The sequence below is a fragment of the Corylus avellana genome, chromosome ca3, assembly GCF_901000735.1.
Source record: "Corylus avellana chromosome ca3, CavTom2PMs-1.0".
NCBI lineage: Eukaryota > Viridiplantae > Streptophyta > Magnoliopsida > Fagales > Betulaceae > Corylus > Corylus avellana.
In genome coordinates, this window is record NC_081543.1 from 9919062 (window position 1) to 9935837 (window position 16776).

General features: G+C 35.7%; 3 protein-coding genes across 4 annotated transcripts; 2 read left to right on the plus strand and 1 right to left on the minus strand.

Moving 5' to 3' along the window:
- The first annotated feature begins 608 nt into the window (after positions 1 to 608).
- LOC132173759 (ATP-dependent Clp protease proteolytic subunit-related protein 4, chloroplastic) lies at positions 609 to 8316 on the plus strand. Of its 2 annotated transcripts, none has more exons than XM_059585354.1 (8): positions 609 to 911; positions 2143 to 2346; positions 3107 to 3162; positions 4008 to 4134; positions 4327 to 4404; positions 5337 to 5450; positions 5533 to 5646; positions 8017 to 8316. In XM_059585354.1, the coding sequence occupies exons 1-7, from the start codon at positions 669 to 671 to the stop codon at positions 5602 to 5604; spliced, it is 894 nt and encodes a 297-aa protein (XP_059441337.1). In that variant the 5' UTR covers positions 609 to 668; the 3' UTR covers positions 5605 to 5646; positions 8017 to 8316. The 2 variants fall into 2 exon arrangements, with proteins under 2 accessions (XP_059441337.1, XP_059441338.1); XM_059585355.1 differs by having other exon boundaries at positions 8021 to 8316.
- A 2166-nt stretch (positions 8317 to 10482) lies between these two features.
- LOC132173760 (expansin-like B1) lies at positions 10483 to 13086 on the plus strand. The gene is made up of 4 exons (XM_059585357.1): positions 10483 to 10688; positions 11001 to 11107; positions 11843 to 12154; positions 12674 to 13086. The coding sequence occupies exons 1-4, from the start codon at positions 10553 to 10555 to the stop codon at positions 12878 to 12880; spliced, it is 762 nt and encodes a 253-aa protein (XP_059441340.1). The 5' UTR covers positions 10483 to 10552; the 3' UTR covers positions 12881 to 13086.
- Positions 13087 to 13665: 579 nt separating this feature from the next.
- Positions 13666 to 14257, minus strand: LOC132176199 (large ribosomal subunit protein uL24y-like). Its single transcript, XM_059588336.1, has one exon. It carries the CDS (start codon positions 14216 to 14218, stop codon positions 13778 to 13780), a length of 441 nt encoding a protein of 146 aa, XP_059444319.1. The 5' UTR covers positions 14219 to 14257; the 3' UTR covers positions 13666 to 13777.
- Positions 14258 to 16776: the final 2519 nt, after the last annotated feature.

Sequence of the window (16776 nt, forward strand, 5' to 3'; positions counted from 1 at the left end):
ACTTGTAACTGACAATTAACTGATCACCTATTAACCGACTAAGTGATTAGCCGAAAAGGTCAAAACTATTTCTTGTAAGTATGAAGTTGGTTAATTAATCGACTTCACCAAATTTCACAAAAAAATGCCCATACCAACACCGACCAAACTGATACACACCCCTAAAGGTGGGTCCCCAATAAAATACCCAAATGAGAAAAGCAATGCCAAAAAAAGAACAAAAAATAAAACATAGATCCATAAATGAACCCAATAGAACAATAAAAGACCCATCCTTTGTAAGGTTCAAATGAAATGGAGAGGAACCGGTTGCTTTCCTTTTGAGGTGCAAAATTGTCTATCACTTTTGAGGGGCAAAATTGTCTATCAAAAGTGAAATTATAATTTTGCCCCTCAAATTTTAACAATTAGTTCCTCTCCATTTCATTTGGAGAGGATCCGTTTGCCTTTGTAAGGGTCATGAAAAGAGGTAACCAAAGGTGGACTACAACACAGAATTAGTTAGCTGATGGTTGCATTGATTGGGCTTGGGCCGGGTTCAAGTGGCCAGCTTAATAGATTGGGTTTGGGCTGAGTTCAAGTGTTCCGCTTCATAGATTGGCTTTCCATTTCAATCTTCCGCTATTCGTTTATTTCACTCTCACTCTGCGCAGCACCAACCGCTTGCTATGGAGTTCGCCACCACCGCTCCGAGCTTTGCGCTCCACCGGCCCATGTTAGCACCGCCCATCACTTCCCGAACCCTAAACCCTAACCGCACCTTAAACTCTTACTCTCCCAGAGCCTCTCTCTCCACCAACTTCCTCCCTACCTTCGCCGGCGGCAGCGTTTCCGCCGACTTCTCCGGCCACAAGCTCCGTCCCTTGTCTCTCAATCTGGCGTCGAAGGGCAAGCGAGGTGTCGTAACCATGGTACAACTCTGTCCCAAATACCAATGCATTGTTAAAATCGTTTGCTAGGTTTCTAGGTCGTCGTGATTGGCTTTGAATTTCGAGAAATTCTCTAATTTTTTGTTTATCTAATCGGGTAACTTAAAAATTGTCAGGTTTTACAGGGTTTATGCGTTGTCAATAATGTATATGCATACTTGTGTGTGTGAGTCTAATATGATTTTCGGATGGAGAATTTGGATTAAAAGCTCAACTGCGAAACTCGAATGTGTTATAGAAAAGGAAATTTAATGTAAAAAAAAATTAAAAAAATCAAACATTAAAATTTGACTCACCCCAACCTTCTAGACTTTAGGTCTACAATGGAAGAAGTAGACGTTGAGTCACATTTTGTCCTAAAAACTTAAGCTAATAATCCCTCAATAAGTGAGGTTTAATACTTAGAATATTTTACTTGAAAACTTGAAAATGGAAGGTAAATTATAGACTCGGGCATTGATACCATATTCAATTATCAGCTGTTTGAAAATTTTAAGCTTATAAAAAAGTGTGAATTCAATTAATATTCTTTTTTTTTATGTCGGGGAACCTCTCTAAGGTAGGGCCCTTCGGACTTACCCTTGCAGAGTAAACCTCGGTCCCGTGCACAGCACCCTCAGAAATTTTCCTAAATAGAATTGGTTAAATCGCTGGCTTTTCACAAGAGGGTGTGGCCTCAAGGGATTGTTTGCACCCATGAGGTGTGGAACCTTGGATCTTGAAGGGATGATACCTCAAGACCAAGGCCTCCACCACTTGGGCCAACCCTTTGGGGTTAAATTCAATTAATATTCTAATAGTTGAAATGGATGAACTTGTTTATATAGGACATTTAACTTATCACAAGGTAAAATTCAAAGCAGTAGCTTTTATGTAATTTCACTAAGACATTTGGCATATGTCCTAGAGTATTCAGATTGTGTAGTTCATATGCAGTATTCTGATTTTTAGTTATTGCCTATGCATTAAGATATACCGATTAAAACCTCATCATTTCTTCAAATATGTCACAGCTAAAATGCACTTGTAACAGTACTTGTTGCTGATTGGGTTTATGCAATACAACAATATTTGGTCTAACCCTTACTTTGATTTTCATGTGAGCAGCATCTAGTTGTTCTACTTCACATTCAGTTCCTTATATATCACCCTAAGATACCATACGTGTTGCTGAACTTCTACGAATGCAGTTCTCTGATATATTTGTGGACAGGTTATTCCATTTTCGAGGGGAAGTGCATGGGAGCAACCTCCTCCAGACCTGGCGTCTTACCTGTACAAAAACCGGATTGTTTACTTGGGCATGTCCCTTGTTCCTTCGGTCACAGAGTTGATACTAGCAGAATTTTTGTACCTTCAGTACGAAGATGCTGACAAGCCTATCTACCTATACATAAACTCCACTGGAACCACCAAGGTCAATATTTTCATTAGTTTCTCTAGCTTGCTTCTGAAACTTTCTTTGGATATTCTTTTTGAGTGTCCATTATGGATGTCTGGAAACTATCTTATACAAACGGATTAACTAGATCTGCAAGCTTGATTCTTCCTTATCAAACACTATCCTTTGTGTTTCCTTTTCGAAGAAAAAGAAAGGAATTAAAATAAATATGCTGTTAGTTTTATACATTTATGAAAACTGAGAAGAAAGAAAGAAGTTGCACTGGCTCGCAATCATGGATTCCACCTTGATGTTCTTGCTTGACATAGGGCCCCCAGGTAGTGGTTTCATTTTATGGATTTACAGAAGATTATAGAACCGTCAAAACTGAGGAAGCATAATGAATTATTGGATATATGCTATGAATAAATGATAAAAATAACTATGATGATACTTAAGTGCTTAATTTACACATAAACAGCATTAATATGGAGTAAAGGTACAGTGAGGGAGAAGGTATATGCTCATAAGGGAAGAGATGATGTGATTAAAGCTATTGAAAATCAAACTTAGCCTTTTGCTCCAATAGTAAGCACCCCCCAGAGCCCGCCACTTCCACACCCAAAAAAAAAAAATCAGCATCAGGGTCTCCATTTTTAAGTTTCAAATATCAATATTTTCTTTTTTGTTGGTTCCATCTTAATAAACCAATTTTTGATATGATGCTGAAAAATGGTGCTTCAATATTTAATTGCAATGATTTGTGCCTTTAATAGCATTTTGCACTTCTTTTCAGGGTGGCGAGAAGTTGGGTTACGAGACTGAGGCTTTTGCTATTTATGATGTTATGAGGTCATTAATGTTTATGCTCTCACAAATATGTCATCATTCACCTATTGTAATGTCTATATTATGTTGAGCAGTTCATGTATTCATTTAGTGAACTTTACAGATGACGTAGAACCTCTTTGTCTTCTGATTCTTTTGGCCATATTTTGAGTTTAAAGTTGTAATCTAGAATGTTTAAACTGATTCAGATATCATCTCATTTTGTGCTTTGTGAATAATGCTGAGGTCTTTAGAGTTTAAATGTCGCTTTGCCTCTAAAACTACCTGGCCGCTAGATCTCGGTGATTAAATCTCCTAAAAGTTCCACATACCAATGTTTATTTTATTTTTATTATTTAAAATATCTGAGCTTACACAAAGCTCAGTGTATAATGAAATTGTTCCAACTTTGCCATCAATTGTGTTGATTTTATCTTCTTGCACTTTAAGGACTTCCACATTTTGCTTACTTGTGTACTTAGTTTTAGCCCCTATCCCTTGTTCTTTTTGCTTCTTCGAACTAGGTGTTTCCTTCTGTATACTTTCTATGTACTTAGGGGCGCCTTATGCTTTTAATAATATGAGTCAATTACTTATCAAAAAAAAGTTTTAGCCCCCTATCCATTCTATAGTTGATATATATATATATATACTTTTTTTTTTGGTCTCATTCATCATTTACTTGCTTTGGTGTAATTGATGATTTAATAACCTTTGTTTCAGTGGTTCTCTTTTGTGAAAGGATATCAAATAAGCTTGGAAAATAATTTCCATTTGCAAATCAACTGTGGACTTTATGTATGTCTACAATTGTGGAGTTTATGAACTCTATGGTGTGTTTGTCACATAGGTATTCTCTTCCACTGCAGGTATGTCAAACCACCTATATTTACTCTCTGTGTTGGTAATGCCTGGGGAGAAGCAGCCTTACTTTTGGCTGCTGGTGCGAAGGGAAACCGTTCTGCTTTGCCCTCATCAACAATCATGATAAAGCAGGTTTTTTTCTTGGCGACCAGTGATCTCTAATGCTTTGAAATATTGTCCTTTCATGTTGTCTTTGCCTTCTGTGACAGTCTTGCTTTGCCTTTTAGCAAGGTTGGAAATTTGCTATTGATATGATATAGTGGTGTTTACACCTGGATTACATTTCCTACAAAAATTGTGGTCTTATTTCTCAATCATCTGCAGCCAATTGCCAGGTTCCAAGGTCAAGCAACTGATATTGACCTGGCAAGAAAAGAAGTAAAGAATGTGAAGGCAGAGTTGGTATGTTTAATGATCCATTATATTAGACTTTTTCGCCCTTTCATGTTCCATTCTTGATCACTATTATACATTTTGAAATTTCTATTAAGCGGGGTAATTTCATTGTTTGATGAACGAGTTGGAAGGATGATTAGAAGCTCCTTGTTGCTTTGTTTTATGATCAGCAAAGCTTATTAAAAACGAAAAGGAGGTGTTTTTACACTTTTTCTTTTTCTTTGTTAAATGGCAAGCAAGTGGAACCAATTTCAAAAATTATGTTATATATTAATCAATGAAAGACGTATGGGTTATATGGTTCAGCAGATATTTGTCAATAAGCGTCTATTTTTCAAGATATCTCTTCGCATGACTAAGATTTTTATTCCTACTACGAATCCATTATAAGTGAGTATAAAACTTAATATCATATTCATCCACTTTAGGGAGCCATGTATGTGATTGTTAAATAGTAAATGACTCATTCATTGCGTGTGCGAGCATGGGTGTCTGGGAGAGAGTGAGAGATGGAGGGAGAGGGGTTAGTTTGAAAATGAAAAAGGAAGAGAGAAAAAACGCAGGTTTTGGTTATCATGTTTAACATATTTTAATAAATGGTTGAAGAACTGCAAGAGACTCATCAATTGGACATAAAAATTTGTCCAATTGCCCAGTGTTTAACCTGTATTTGAGCTTTAGAGTCTTGGTTTTGTTATATGAAGCAATGACAGCACTGTTAGAAACCAATATTTAAGCTTCTATTTCAGTCCTCCAAAAAAAGTAAAAGAATAAAAAGTGCTTATGTATAAAATGCTGCTGCAATTGCATCTAAACAGCTCTAATGGCGCTGAGTTGATTCTGATTTGACTGATAGACTTTAGCTACTTTGCATTTAGATGTGCATTTAATTGTGGGCCGATATACCACCTGACATGGTTATTTAATTTACATGCAAGGTTGATCTTCTGTCAAAGAATATTGGAAAATCACCTGAGCAGATTGAAGCTGACATCAGGCGTCCAAAATATTTTAGTCCCAGTGAAGCAGTTGAATATGGCATCATTGATAAGGTGTTTCCAGCAGAATGATTTACTTTAATGTCTGGTCTAATTTTCATACAATAATAACTGAGTATTTCCGTCATATGCCCAGGTACTGTACAATGAAAGAGGTTCCGAAGACCGGGGAGTTGTCTCTGACCTGAAAAGGGCACAACTTATATGACTGTAGGAAAACATGGATTTATTTATTGTGTGGAATAGTCAGGTAAAGCACAACCGCAAGTCACTGTCAGAATGTGAATTATACGACAATTAAACTGCTTTTTATGCATATAGGTTTTTATGTCATGTAGTAGTTCGTGGATTACAATCAGGGCCCTGTTTTCACTAGCAGTCTCTAATAGATTGTTCTATTCTTCTTTCTAATAGATTGTTTGTGCTGTGCACTTTTTGTTTTTAATGGCATTCAGGCGTAAGACTGGTTAGTTAGGGGGTCATATGGCACCACAAGTTTTAACAGGTGTCCTGTCATATCGAGGCATAGATAGGATGGTTTTCTCATCTTCCCTTTTTTTTTTCTTCTTTTTTTTTTTTTTTACAACGAGGAACCCCTTCAAGGGAAGATCACTTCGTATACCTTCCCCTGTTAGGTAAACCTTGAATCCGTGCAAAGCGCCCCCTCCACATGGATCGGGTAATATTCCAACTTCAAAGGCAAGCTGGTCACAAGAAATTGTTTGCACCTAAAGAGATTTAAACCTTGGACTTGATGGGAATACCACCAAGACTAAGGCCCCGTTTGGTTCGTGAATTAAATCCTTGGATTGGATTAGGTAACATTAGGTATAGCTAGTCCTTTGTTTGGTAACACTCTATTTCTGGGAATACTCTATTTCCATGAGACTACTAATCTCATACACACAGGGTTAACTAAGCCACTAAAAAATGAGTGACTTAGCTAATCCATTACTCTGAGATTAAAATTAACGTGTAAAATTGTCAAAAAAAACCCTACCCTTCTAACACCTACGAGGCTCTCACAATCTCCATCTCTCAAAGTGAGTCTCAGTTTCTTTTTTTCATTCTCTCATTTTTTTTTTTGTTTTTACCGTTTATTTTTCTTGATTCTGTTTCTTCGTCTCTCTTTCTCTGTACTGTTTCTCAGTTTTTATTTTTTATTTTTTTATTTCTTTTGATTCTGTTTCTCCGTCTCTCTCTTTTTTTTTTTTTTTTTTACTTCCTATACCGTTTATTTTTCTTGATTGAGTTTGATTGGCATTAGAATTCAAGATTTAGTTTGATTCTGTTTTCTTCAACTATAATTTTTTTGTTGGAGAAAAACTAAATGGGGTATTGTTAGATTTTATCTTTTAGTAAAGTTTGGACCCAGATTTGATATGATGATTATGTGATTTTTTTATATAAATAATATATAAAAAAAAAATTATAGTATAGTTGTTTATGTTTTTTTTTTTTTTAAAAAAAAGGTCCTTAATAGTATAAATTGTATTTGTATTATATGAGTATTTTAGGAAATAAGATCACAATATGATTCTATCTACCAACATATTGTATTGTACCAAACGAAAGAATATGATTATGTAGTCTATTCCAGTGTTACAACCAAACAAAGGAATAAGAATAGCTAATTTATTCCATACTCTTCTATTCTCAGTGGTAGTTAGTCCTTTTTTAATGGACAAGACAATCCGCAAATCAAACGAGGCTTACAGCTCTTACCACTTGGGCCAATTCCTTGGGGTTTCTCAGCTTTCTCTAACATGATGATGGAAGCAAGCACTCCGTATGAGTGACATTTTGAAAAACATTATTTTCTGAACTTTTTCCACTCTAGTCTGAAATTGTATACTCTGTCGTATCGTGGCACCCAGAACTTCACCTGCTTCTTTTTTTAACCTATTCATTGCTGTAGTCTCAATTGTGATTGCTACTTCTTTTCTTTTTATGACTGCACCATCTTTACCATTATTGCTCTTCTTCTTCTTGAAAACTCGAGTAAGGAGAAGAAGTGACAAGTGACAAGTGACAAGTGTAGGACACGTAGTTTGGTCGCTAGTATCGACAGTGTGTCCTTGATTTGCTTAAAGTTGTTATGATCCATTTATGGAGAGTGATGGAGAGTGATGTCATTGCCCAAGCCCTGTTACAGTGGGAAATGGATCCTCTCCATTTCACTTGAAATGGAGAGGTCCATTTAGTGTATTTAGGGTGGCATAGTTGTCTAAAAAAATTTGTTCAAAAATTAAATGGACAATTATGCCTTTCTAAATATACTAAATGGACCCTCTCCATTTCACTTGAAATGGAGTGGATCCTTCTCGTTAAAGTGATAGTCGCTTTCTTTGAGTTGTGACTCTCTTAAAAATAATCATTATTTTCATGGTGAACAGATTAATTAATGATTTAAGATTCTGTCTTTCATGCCAAAATGGGTATCATAATATTCCTTTGTGATTCTTTATGTTGGGGAAAGCGAGGTATACATGTTTGTGAAGTGGTGTCATAATAATAACAACTCTCTAAGGTTGATTGTACTTTACTATATATATTATTGGTCATTATAATTTCTCATCTTTAATTGCTCTCTTCTGGATTTTTACCTCTTTCTTGATAGCCAGAGCAAGAGCTGCAGCATACACGAACAAAATCTGAGCATCAAGCAGCTAGCAGTAACACACCAAAGGTGGAGAAACTCATAATTCCTTGGCAGCAGTAGAGGATTGATTACCAATGGGTATTCTGGTCTGATCCTTGTTGATGTCAAACAGTCTATTTCAAGCGTGCCTGTGCAAAAAACAAAAAAACAAATTTTTATTGCGCTGTTCATGTATTACTAGACTTGGTGACAGCATGCATTGAATCATGGTTTACATATATTGCACGAAAAAGGGGAAGATTCACCTTTTGCGTTGTATCCTACGTGTTATACCCATGTTTTATTATATATATATATATATATTGTTAAATAGCATAACCCACCGAAAGGTTTGGTTGTTTTGAATGAGTCATGGATAGAGCAAAAGAAGTTTGGCCAAAGAAGATGGCTAGGGTTGTAATCAAGTTCAAATTCTTTACATGAGGTTTATATTGTAAATTCATACTAATAATTAGTTAATTGTTTGAATTTTATTATTCTAATTAATTAGATAAATTAGTTTTTATTCATAAACTTATAAAAGTTAACATAACCAATAAACAATTGAATTCAAGTCAAATTTGCAATGAGCTTTTTTTTTTTTAATTTTTGAAGCAAATAAGGAAAGGGTCCAAGGTATAAAAAACTGAAAAAAATGGGTGGGTTTCCCAATAATAAACTCAAACGAAAAATACAATGCCAAAAAAAGAAACTGAAAATAGGAAATGGGTCAACAAATAATTTCAAACGAATCATAAATGACTTGGTCCTTTGAATCTTGGGCAAAAGCCAATAAATGGGCTGTATAAAGCAATTTAAGCACCAAACCAGTGGGCGAGACACGACCGTCTCGAGATTTTTTTAACTTTATTCAAATCTTTAATGAAAGGGACGCAGATATGGGCATGACCCTTGAAATACCCTATAACCCTACCCAAACTCTTGTTTGGTAACAACAACCATCGGAGAGGGTGGTTGAAGGGTTAGAAGCACTAGCACAATTCGAATAGGATCTATACAAAATGAGCAATAATCTCTAGATACAAGATAAGATGAAGCAAGCAATTTAAGAACAGCTTGGTTTATTTTGCATGCTTATGTACCATTCGAATGATGGTGCATCTCTATGTCTTATGATGGTAAACGAAGCTAGACCTTATGATTGTGTCCGGCCAGATAAAGTAAAATTTAAAATCCAAATAATGATGAAATTGATCAAGTTGATGATTAGGATAATCATAGATTCACTTCCAAGATAGTGCTTCAAAAACAACAAAATGGACGGTTCAGATCAAGGCTCACCTACCCCAATAGTGAATCTAAATCTATGCTCGTACACCTATCTCCTATACATATTTGATATTTAGCACTTGTACTATATCCTCCTCCTGTGCTGACACCAATTGCTTTAGCATCTTTTTGGTTTTTGACGCGTCAAAAGTTCAAATCCAATTTGTTGTATTAATCTTGTGAGCTACTAACGGAATTATTAGTGCTAATCTCCCAAACTTTTGAGCTCTTAATCATGAAATTCAATTCTTTTGACACGAAGAAGACCAATTAGTGCGTTGTAACCAAACAGATGATGTCTTTGTGGGTCTGCGTTAATCCGGTTGTTTAACATAGCTTTTGCTACCCCTTGTTTGCACAACTAGGATCATGTTGTTTTTACTAAACTAGGGGTTGAAATTCATATCCACGTGTCGGGTTCGAATTGCATCGACGCATGTATCTAAATCAGTCCTAACTCGATCTATTTAATTAAACAGATCAAATCCTTTAACCTTAACTCATTACTTTCGTGTTGAATTCGTATCAGATTCACAAATCGTGCTAAAAATTAACAACCCCATTCTAAACGATAATGCAGGTGCAAAGTGGTAGGTAGAAGAAAAGAGTTGGCAAGAGTTGTAATGGATAGATCCTTGTATTAGCATAATAGATGCATTGTTATTATAGAATGGACTTAAGGTTTTAGCTCCCAACTAGGGGTGTAAGTTCTTGTTCGCGTTTTGAGTTTGCGTTTTTGAGTCGTGTCGAAATATGAGTATAAGATTATATATGTTAACTTTAACTCACTGATTTTGTATTTAATTCATGCCAGGTTCACTTATCGTGTCAAAAATAATTAGCCCCATTCTAAAAGAAATTGCAGATGCATGAGGTAGGCAGAAGATAAGAGTTGGCAAGATTTGTACGTAATGGATGGATCCAATTCTACTAGCATAATAGATGCATTGTACGTTATTAGAGAATAGTCTTAAGAGGTAAATAAAGGGGGGTGTACTTGTAACATGCATGATTAGTCTAATCCTAAACGTCACTACCTTTTTTATTTGGTAAGCAAGCATTAATATTCCCTAGTCCCAAGTGGGGAGAAAAAGGTACCTTTTACCTCAACGCATTTCCTCAAGGCCTCCAGCTATAAATATGGGGTTATATTTATTGGCAATTCCCATCTCTCCTACTCTCCTACTTCATATTCATCTGCTTCTTATTATCTTATATCAAAGGCATGGGGTTTGCACCTGAAACCCTAATCTGTCTTCTTTGTGTCATTCTGCTCTTGCCTGCACCATCTACTTCTCAAGACACTTTTACACGCTCAAGAGCAACCTACTACGGTAGCCCTGATTGCTATGGGACTCCAAGTACGTTAATATATGCATGTTTAAGGAGTAATGTTATTTAGTAAACTGTTATACGACTGAAACGACATGACAGTGAAAATCAGTTTATTATTATTATTATTATTATTATTTTACGAGTGCTGATTTAAGTATTGTGATATTACACTCATGCTTAATTAAGGCATAAATAGATATCAAACTGGGTTGGCTGCATGTGAATAAAAGTATTTTGAAAATGCTAATCTTGCCATGCATGCGTACGTAGAAAATTAGTAATCCTACTTATCATGTTAATTATATAGTTGAGCTGATAATTAATGTGGTGTGTTATAGGTGGAGCTTGTGGGTTTGGCGAATTCGGAAGGACTGTCAATGATGGCAGTGTGGCTGGAGTTTCCAGGCTCTATAGGAATGGAACTGGCTGTGGTGCATGCTATCAGGTCAAATTTAATCAATTTTTTTTGGTCAGGCAACGAGTCATTTGCAAACTAAAACAACGAAAACAGTTATCGAAAACTCACCGGTTCTCAGGAGATCAGGGATACTCTGATGCTCGAGTCGGTAATTAGCTCTGATCGAGAGAAAAAACTAAATGCCATTTTTAACGAGAAAATTTTAAATATGGTCTTTGAATGCTTGTCACATGGTGGACTTGTATCCCTCTTATTAGTTTTCATGTAGTGAAGGTTGTGATCATGGGTCCAACAGTACTCATGAACCAAAAAAATAAACATTTATTAGAGAGAACTTCATCAAACACTCTTCAAATTAACCGGCCGAATTGCTAGTAATTTAATTATTAGGTAATATAAGAGATTATATATATAGGGCCTACCTGTCCGAATAGGTACTCGGGCAGCCTAACTTTATTTAAATGGGTAGGTTTTATATAGAATTTATCATATTATTTGTTTAAATTACTAGTAATTCAGACACATAAACACAGTGGTATTCGGGCGTTTTAAATTGTTTGGAAACACTCCCCATAATTATTATTATTATTTTTTTTTTTTAAAAAAAAAAAATGAAGTTGGAGGACAATATACAATTGTGGTGGCCTAATGAAAACAAGTAACAATTTTTGTGTTTTGTTTTTTGCTTTAGTGATGTACAATTAATTAATTAATTTAATTAGATTTTTAATTTAGTTTAAATATTGTTTGTTAATGAGACAGGTACGGTGCACAACACCAGAATATTGCAGTGATGAAGGGGTGAAGATAGTGGTGAGTGACTACGGCGAAGGAGACACAACCGACTTCATCCTCAGCCCACGTGCCTTCGTGAGGTTGGCACGTGCCAATGTGGCCAAGGAGTTGCTGGCTTACGGCGTCATCGACGTCGAATACCGGCGGGTCTCATGCCAATACTCCGGTCACAACCTCATGGTTAAGGTCCACGAAAACAGCAGATTCCCTCACTACCTCGCTTTACTCGTTATTTATGTTGCTGGACAAAATGACATCACAGCCGTTGAATTGTGGCAGGTACCAACGTAGATCCTTCAATTTTTGACTTTCTATATATATATATATATATGGAACTAATGGTGCCCAAATTAAAATGAATTTAATGTAATTAAAAGAGTCGGATTAAAATTTATTTATACATAATCCGAACTCGACACGCGACACTGGAGTTAGGACTAACAATTTTTTTACATGAATCTAATAAAAAATTAGTAGGTTAAGGTTAAGATGACCTACCCATTTAATTAAATGTGTTAGAGTTACGGTTGATTTATATAATCTTAGAGTAATTTTATTGAGTAGACTCTCGAATAATTGGTTGAGTTTGCAGTAAAAATTAGTTCTTGGATCATAACAATTTTTTTTCTTTTTTTTTTTTACACAAGGCGCTAATATAATATCTGATTTTTACCGTCATATTTACGTCCCAGCACAACACAATCTAAACCTGACATATAAAATAAATTGCCACCACTATATATAATAGAATTAATAATGGATGTGGGTTTTTTGTTTGTTTTGTTATGGTGCATGCAGGAGGATAGCCAGCAATGGAGGGGGATGCGTAGGGCATACGGGGCGGTGTGGGACATGGCTAACGCACCAACTGGAAGTGGTTCGATAAAGTTGAGGTTCCAAGTGTGTGGCAGCGCGGGTACAAAGTGGGTGCAGTCGAGAAATGGTCTGCCGGGAGATTGGAAGCCTGGGGTTGCTTATGACTCGGCCATTCAGCTTGTCGCTTAATTAATTAAATTAAAAGCGATTAATGGAAAATAGTTATTTGAATATTTGTTTTCAGTAATTGGGAAAATATCCTATTAGTGTGTGCTTTGTGGACGCAAGTGTTCTTTGCGTCGCTCTAAATAAATGAGAGATTGTTGTAGTATGATGCACTAGTGAGAGAGACTATGAATATGAATCATGATTAATAAAGCTTTTCTTTTCGGGAATCATGCAACTTGATAGTGAATTATATATATATATATATATATATATATATAAAAGACGAGCCAAATTTATACAAGTATGTATCGTTTAATGATCGAGAACATCCTATTTAACAATTGAGCCGAGCCCGAATATGTTCATAAGTAGTTATGTATATTTACAACCCTACTTGCTTCACTTCCATAGTAATTTATCGTTCTCTAATATGTTTTGCTGGATTCTATATACACACACATACGCATATCATTTTGATTGGTTTTGGGTCTTAGATTCAGATTATATTTTGGTATTGGTGAAATGATGTTGTAGCAAATTTTCAGAAAATGTTTTCGAAAACAGTTTGCCAAAAGCTTTTTCAGAGAAAAAACAGTAGAATTTGTTTCTGTTTTTGTTCTTGAAAATAGTTTCCAGAAACAAAAACAAAAATCGATTTGCCAAACAAGCACTAAGAATTTCTCTAATTCTTCATCAAACACAAAGCAAGGGTTCGTTTCCGTTTGTGATTGTAGGCATATGAATTTTTATATGATTCTCATCTCTACTTGGTCACTGTAGAAAGGGGGAGAGTGAAGGATGGAGGAACAAAAAATCCAATAATTTGATTCCAATGTTAAAAGCCAAAGCAGAATAAACAACCGAAAAGCAGGTGATAATGTATGAGAAATCAATGAATCAGAGTCTTTCACCGATTCCTTAATCGACGGTTTGCATGATATCCTCCGCGGAGAACTTGGCGCTCTTGTCCTTGTCAGCAGCGGCGCGACCCTTGGCCTTAGCGTCCAGCAGTGATTTCCGGTCCTTGTCGAAGCGGAGCTTCGTGATCACCACCTTTGACGGGTTGACGCCCACGTTGACGGTCGACCCGTTCACCTTCTCTCGGGTGATCCGCTCGACGTGGATGACCCACTTGCGGCGGTACACCTGGACGACCTTTCCCTCGCTGCCCTTGTACGTCCCACGCACCACCAGCACCTCGTCGTCCTTGCGCACCGGCATTGACCGCACCTGGTGCTTGGTCCGCAGCTCGCTCGAGAGTGCCGCGCTCATCATGACGCGCCGCACGCTCGATGGAGCCGTGAAGTGCGCCTTCCGGCTCTTCCGGCGAGAGCTCGACACCCTGGGGTTGTACTTCATCTTTTCCCTTTTGCCCGCTATCGGCAACGGCTCGGCTCAGCGAAGGGAAAAGGAAGAATGTGGTTTTTAAGGGTTGGTGGCGCCAAATACAGAGAGAGTACGGGATTCCCATGGGCCGTTTTGTTCGAGATATGTTTATTAGGAGGCCCAACTTGACCTGCCCGGCCCACATTATTTCAACATCCTTTAGAAATTAGAATTCATAGTAGAAAGGTTTCCTCAATTCTCAATGTTATTTTCAAATTTAATGTCTAATGTTTTATTTATTTTTAAAAAAATATGAAAAATATAATAAATAGTTGAAATAATAAATATTAGAGAAATGCTAGACACAACTTTGACCCAACTTTTCTCTTATGTGGTCATTTTTTTTAGGGATAAATGCAAAATTAGTCTATGTGGTTAGCCTAATTTACAAATCACTCCATGTTGTTTAAAAAATAATTTATAGGTTTTTAGGGTAGGCCAAAAGAACATTTTACTCCCTGAACTCATTTTCCGTTAAATGACTTAACAGAAACCGTTACTTTGACACATCACACCCAATAAAAATAAGACACGTGTTATTTTTTATTTATGTTTTTAAAAAATGACAAATAAGCTTTTCCACATCATTTTGACGCTCCAACACACACTCTACCTCAAATTATATCCCTTATACCGCCGTCGTCTTTATCTTCCCCAACGATTCTTGCCGTTGTATTCATCTTCATCTTCATGCCGTCGTCTTCATCTTTCTCATCGATTCTTGCCGCTATCGTCTTCATCTTCCCAAAACAAAAAAACACACAGAGAGAGGAATAGATTGTTTTCGATGCCCGGAAACAATTTTTGAAGATGCTTCAATGCCAAAAAAACAAATTCGAATTTCCATAGAAAAACTGCCAAAAAATGCACTAATCAAAAAACGCAGATGCCCAAAAATCTTAGAGCAATTCATAGATCAAAGATCACACCCATCAGAAGATGAAGACGGCGGCAAAAATCGTAGGGGAAAATGAAGACGATGGCGGCACAAGGGATATAGAGGGATTATGTTTATTTAATTTGATGTGGAGTGTGCGTTGGAGCCTGAAAATGATGTGGAAAAGCTTATTTGTCATTTTTTAAAAGCATAAATGAAAATGAACACGTGTCTTATTTTTATTGGGTGTGATGTAGCAATGTAATGGTTTTCGTTAAGTCATTTAACGAAAAATGAGTTCAATAAGTACAATGTTATTTTGGCCTACCCTAGGGACCTATAAATTATTTTGTAAACCACAGGGAATGATTTGTAAATTAGACCAACTACAAGGTCCAATTTTGCATTTATCCTCTTTTTTTAAAAAAATAAAAAATAATGAAGTAACAACATCCTATGTGGTCATTTTTTTTCTTTGATATATATATAAGACTTTTTTTTAAAAATAAAATAAAAATAAATAATAAAAATTGACCATATATGATGTTATTATAATTTTTTATTTTTTATTTTTTTAAAATGACCACATAAAAGAAAAGTTGGAACAAAGCTATATTTCTATCATTCCTCTAAATATTTATATGGCAAAATTTTAACCATTTAATATGGAAACAATAATTGCGAGATAAGGAAATGTACATGATAGAATAGGATTTGATTTAGGTGATCTCTCGTAGTTTTTTTAATAGTCTATATTTAATTTCAAGTTTTGTATGTAAAAGACAGAGTAAAATTAAATTTAAACCGTTGAAAAAATTATAAAAAATTTCATATAGGTTTTTTTTACAGTACCTAAGCCAAATCCAATAAAATATTCGAAAAATTTAAAAGATCTAAACAAGCTCGCTTGGGTTTGCGATTTTTTTCCAATCTACTAAATTGAATTTAAAATTACGAATATCGAAGAGAAAAAAGAGTTGAGATTATGTTTGGGTTGTTTGAATAATATAAAATTTTGAATAAAGTTGAAAATTTTTTAGTTGAATTGAGTGTTAGTAGTGTCAAATCAACTAAAAAAAAAAATTGAGAATAATCGGGAAGAATGTCTTCTCAAACAAGCTAACATTGTCATATCTATTAAGTTTTTTGTTTTATGAAGATAGTTGAAGTGTTGGAGGGTAACATGGAAGGGAAGCCACAATTTTCTCATTAATCTCTAATCCCAAACTATAGGATTGGTTAGGTTAGTAACCTACTTCATATAAATCATATGGTACGTTTTGTCATGGTAGGCAATGGAAGAATCTGATTGGCATGTTAAAAACATTAGGTCAAATTAAGTCCATAATATTTAGGGATTCATTCCTTTTTGTGGAACATATATTACTTTGCGTAGCTTGTACTACTTACCCAACTCGTGTAATACTCCTATCTAAATTAGGGTTAAGAAATAATTAATTGGGACTTAAGAGTTAAAAGGGAACAAGGTTTGACATGAAAATTATGAAAAATGGGCATGGTTTGACACTTTGGCCAAATTTGGGACTGAGTGATCAATCACTACTGAGCACTAGGTGATTGATTAGTCCTAACGCCTAGGTGATTGGTCGCCCTTTGTGTTGTGATTAAATTACTAAGTGCCAGAAAAGTCAAG

Bases quoted from the DNA above. Each gene is read 5' to 3' on its own strand.
- LOC132173759 (XM_059585354.1), top strand. From the start codon at position 669: ATGGAGTTCGCCACCACCGCTCCGAGCTTTGCGCTCCACCGGCCCATG. The intron at 912-2,142 runs GTACAACTCTGT...ATTTGTGGACAG, and splicing joins AGCGAGGTGTCGTAACCATG to GTTATTCCATTTTCGAGGGG. The intron at 5,451-5,532 runs GTGTTTCCAGCA...TCATATGCCCAG, and splicing joins AATATGGCATCATTGATAAG to GTACTGTACAATGAAAGAGG.
- LOC132173760 (XM_059585357.1), top strand. From the start codon at position 10,553: ATGGGGTTTGCACCTGAAACCCTAATCTGTCTTCTTTGTGTCATTCTG. The intron at 10,689-11,000 runs GTACGTTAATAT...GGTGTGTTATAG, and splicing joins TGATTGCTATGGGACTCCAA to GTGGAGCTTGTGGGTTTGGC. The intron at 11,108-11,842 runs GTCAAATTTAAT...TTAATGAGACAG, and splicing joins GCTGTGGTGCATGCTATCAG to GTACGGTGCACAACACCAGA.
- LOC132176199 (XM_059588336.1), bottom strand. From the start codon at position 14,218: ATGAAGTACAACCCCAGGGTGTCGAGCTCTCGCCGGAAGAGCCGGAAG.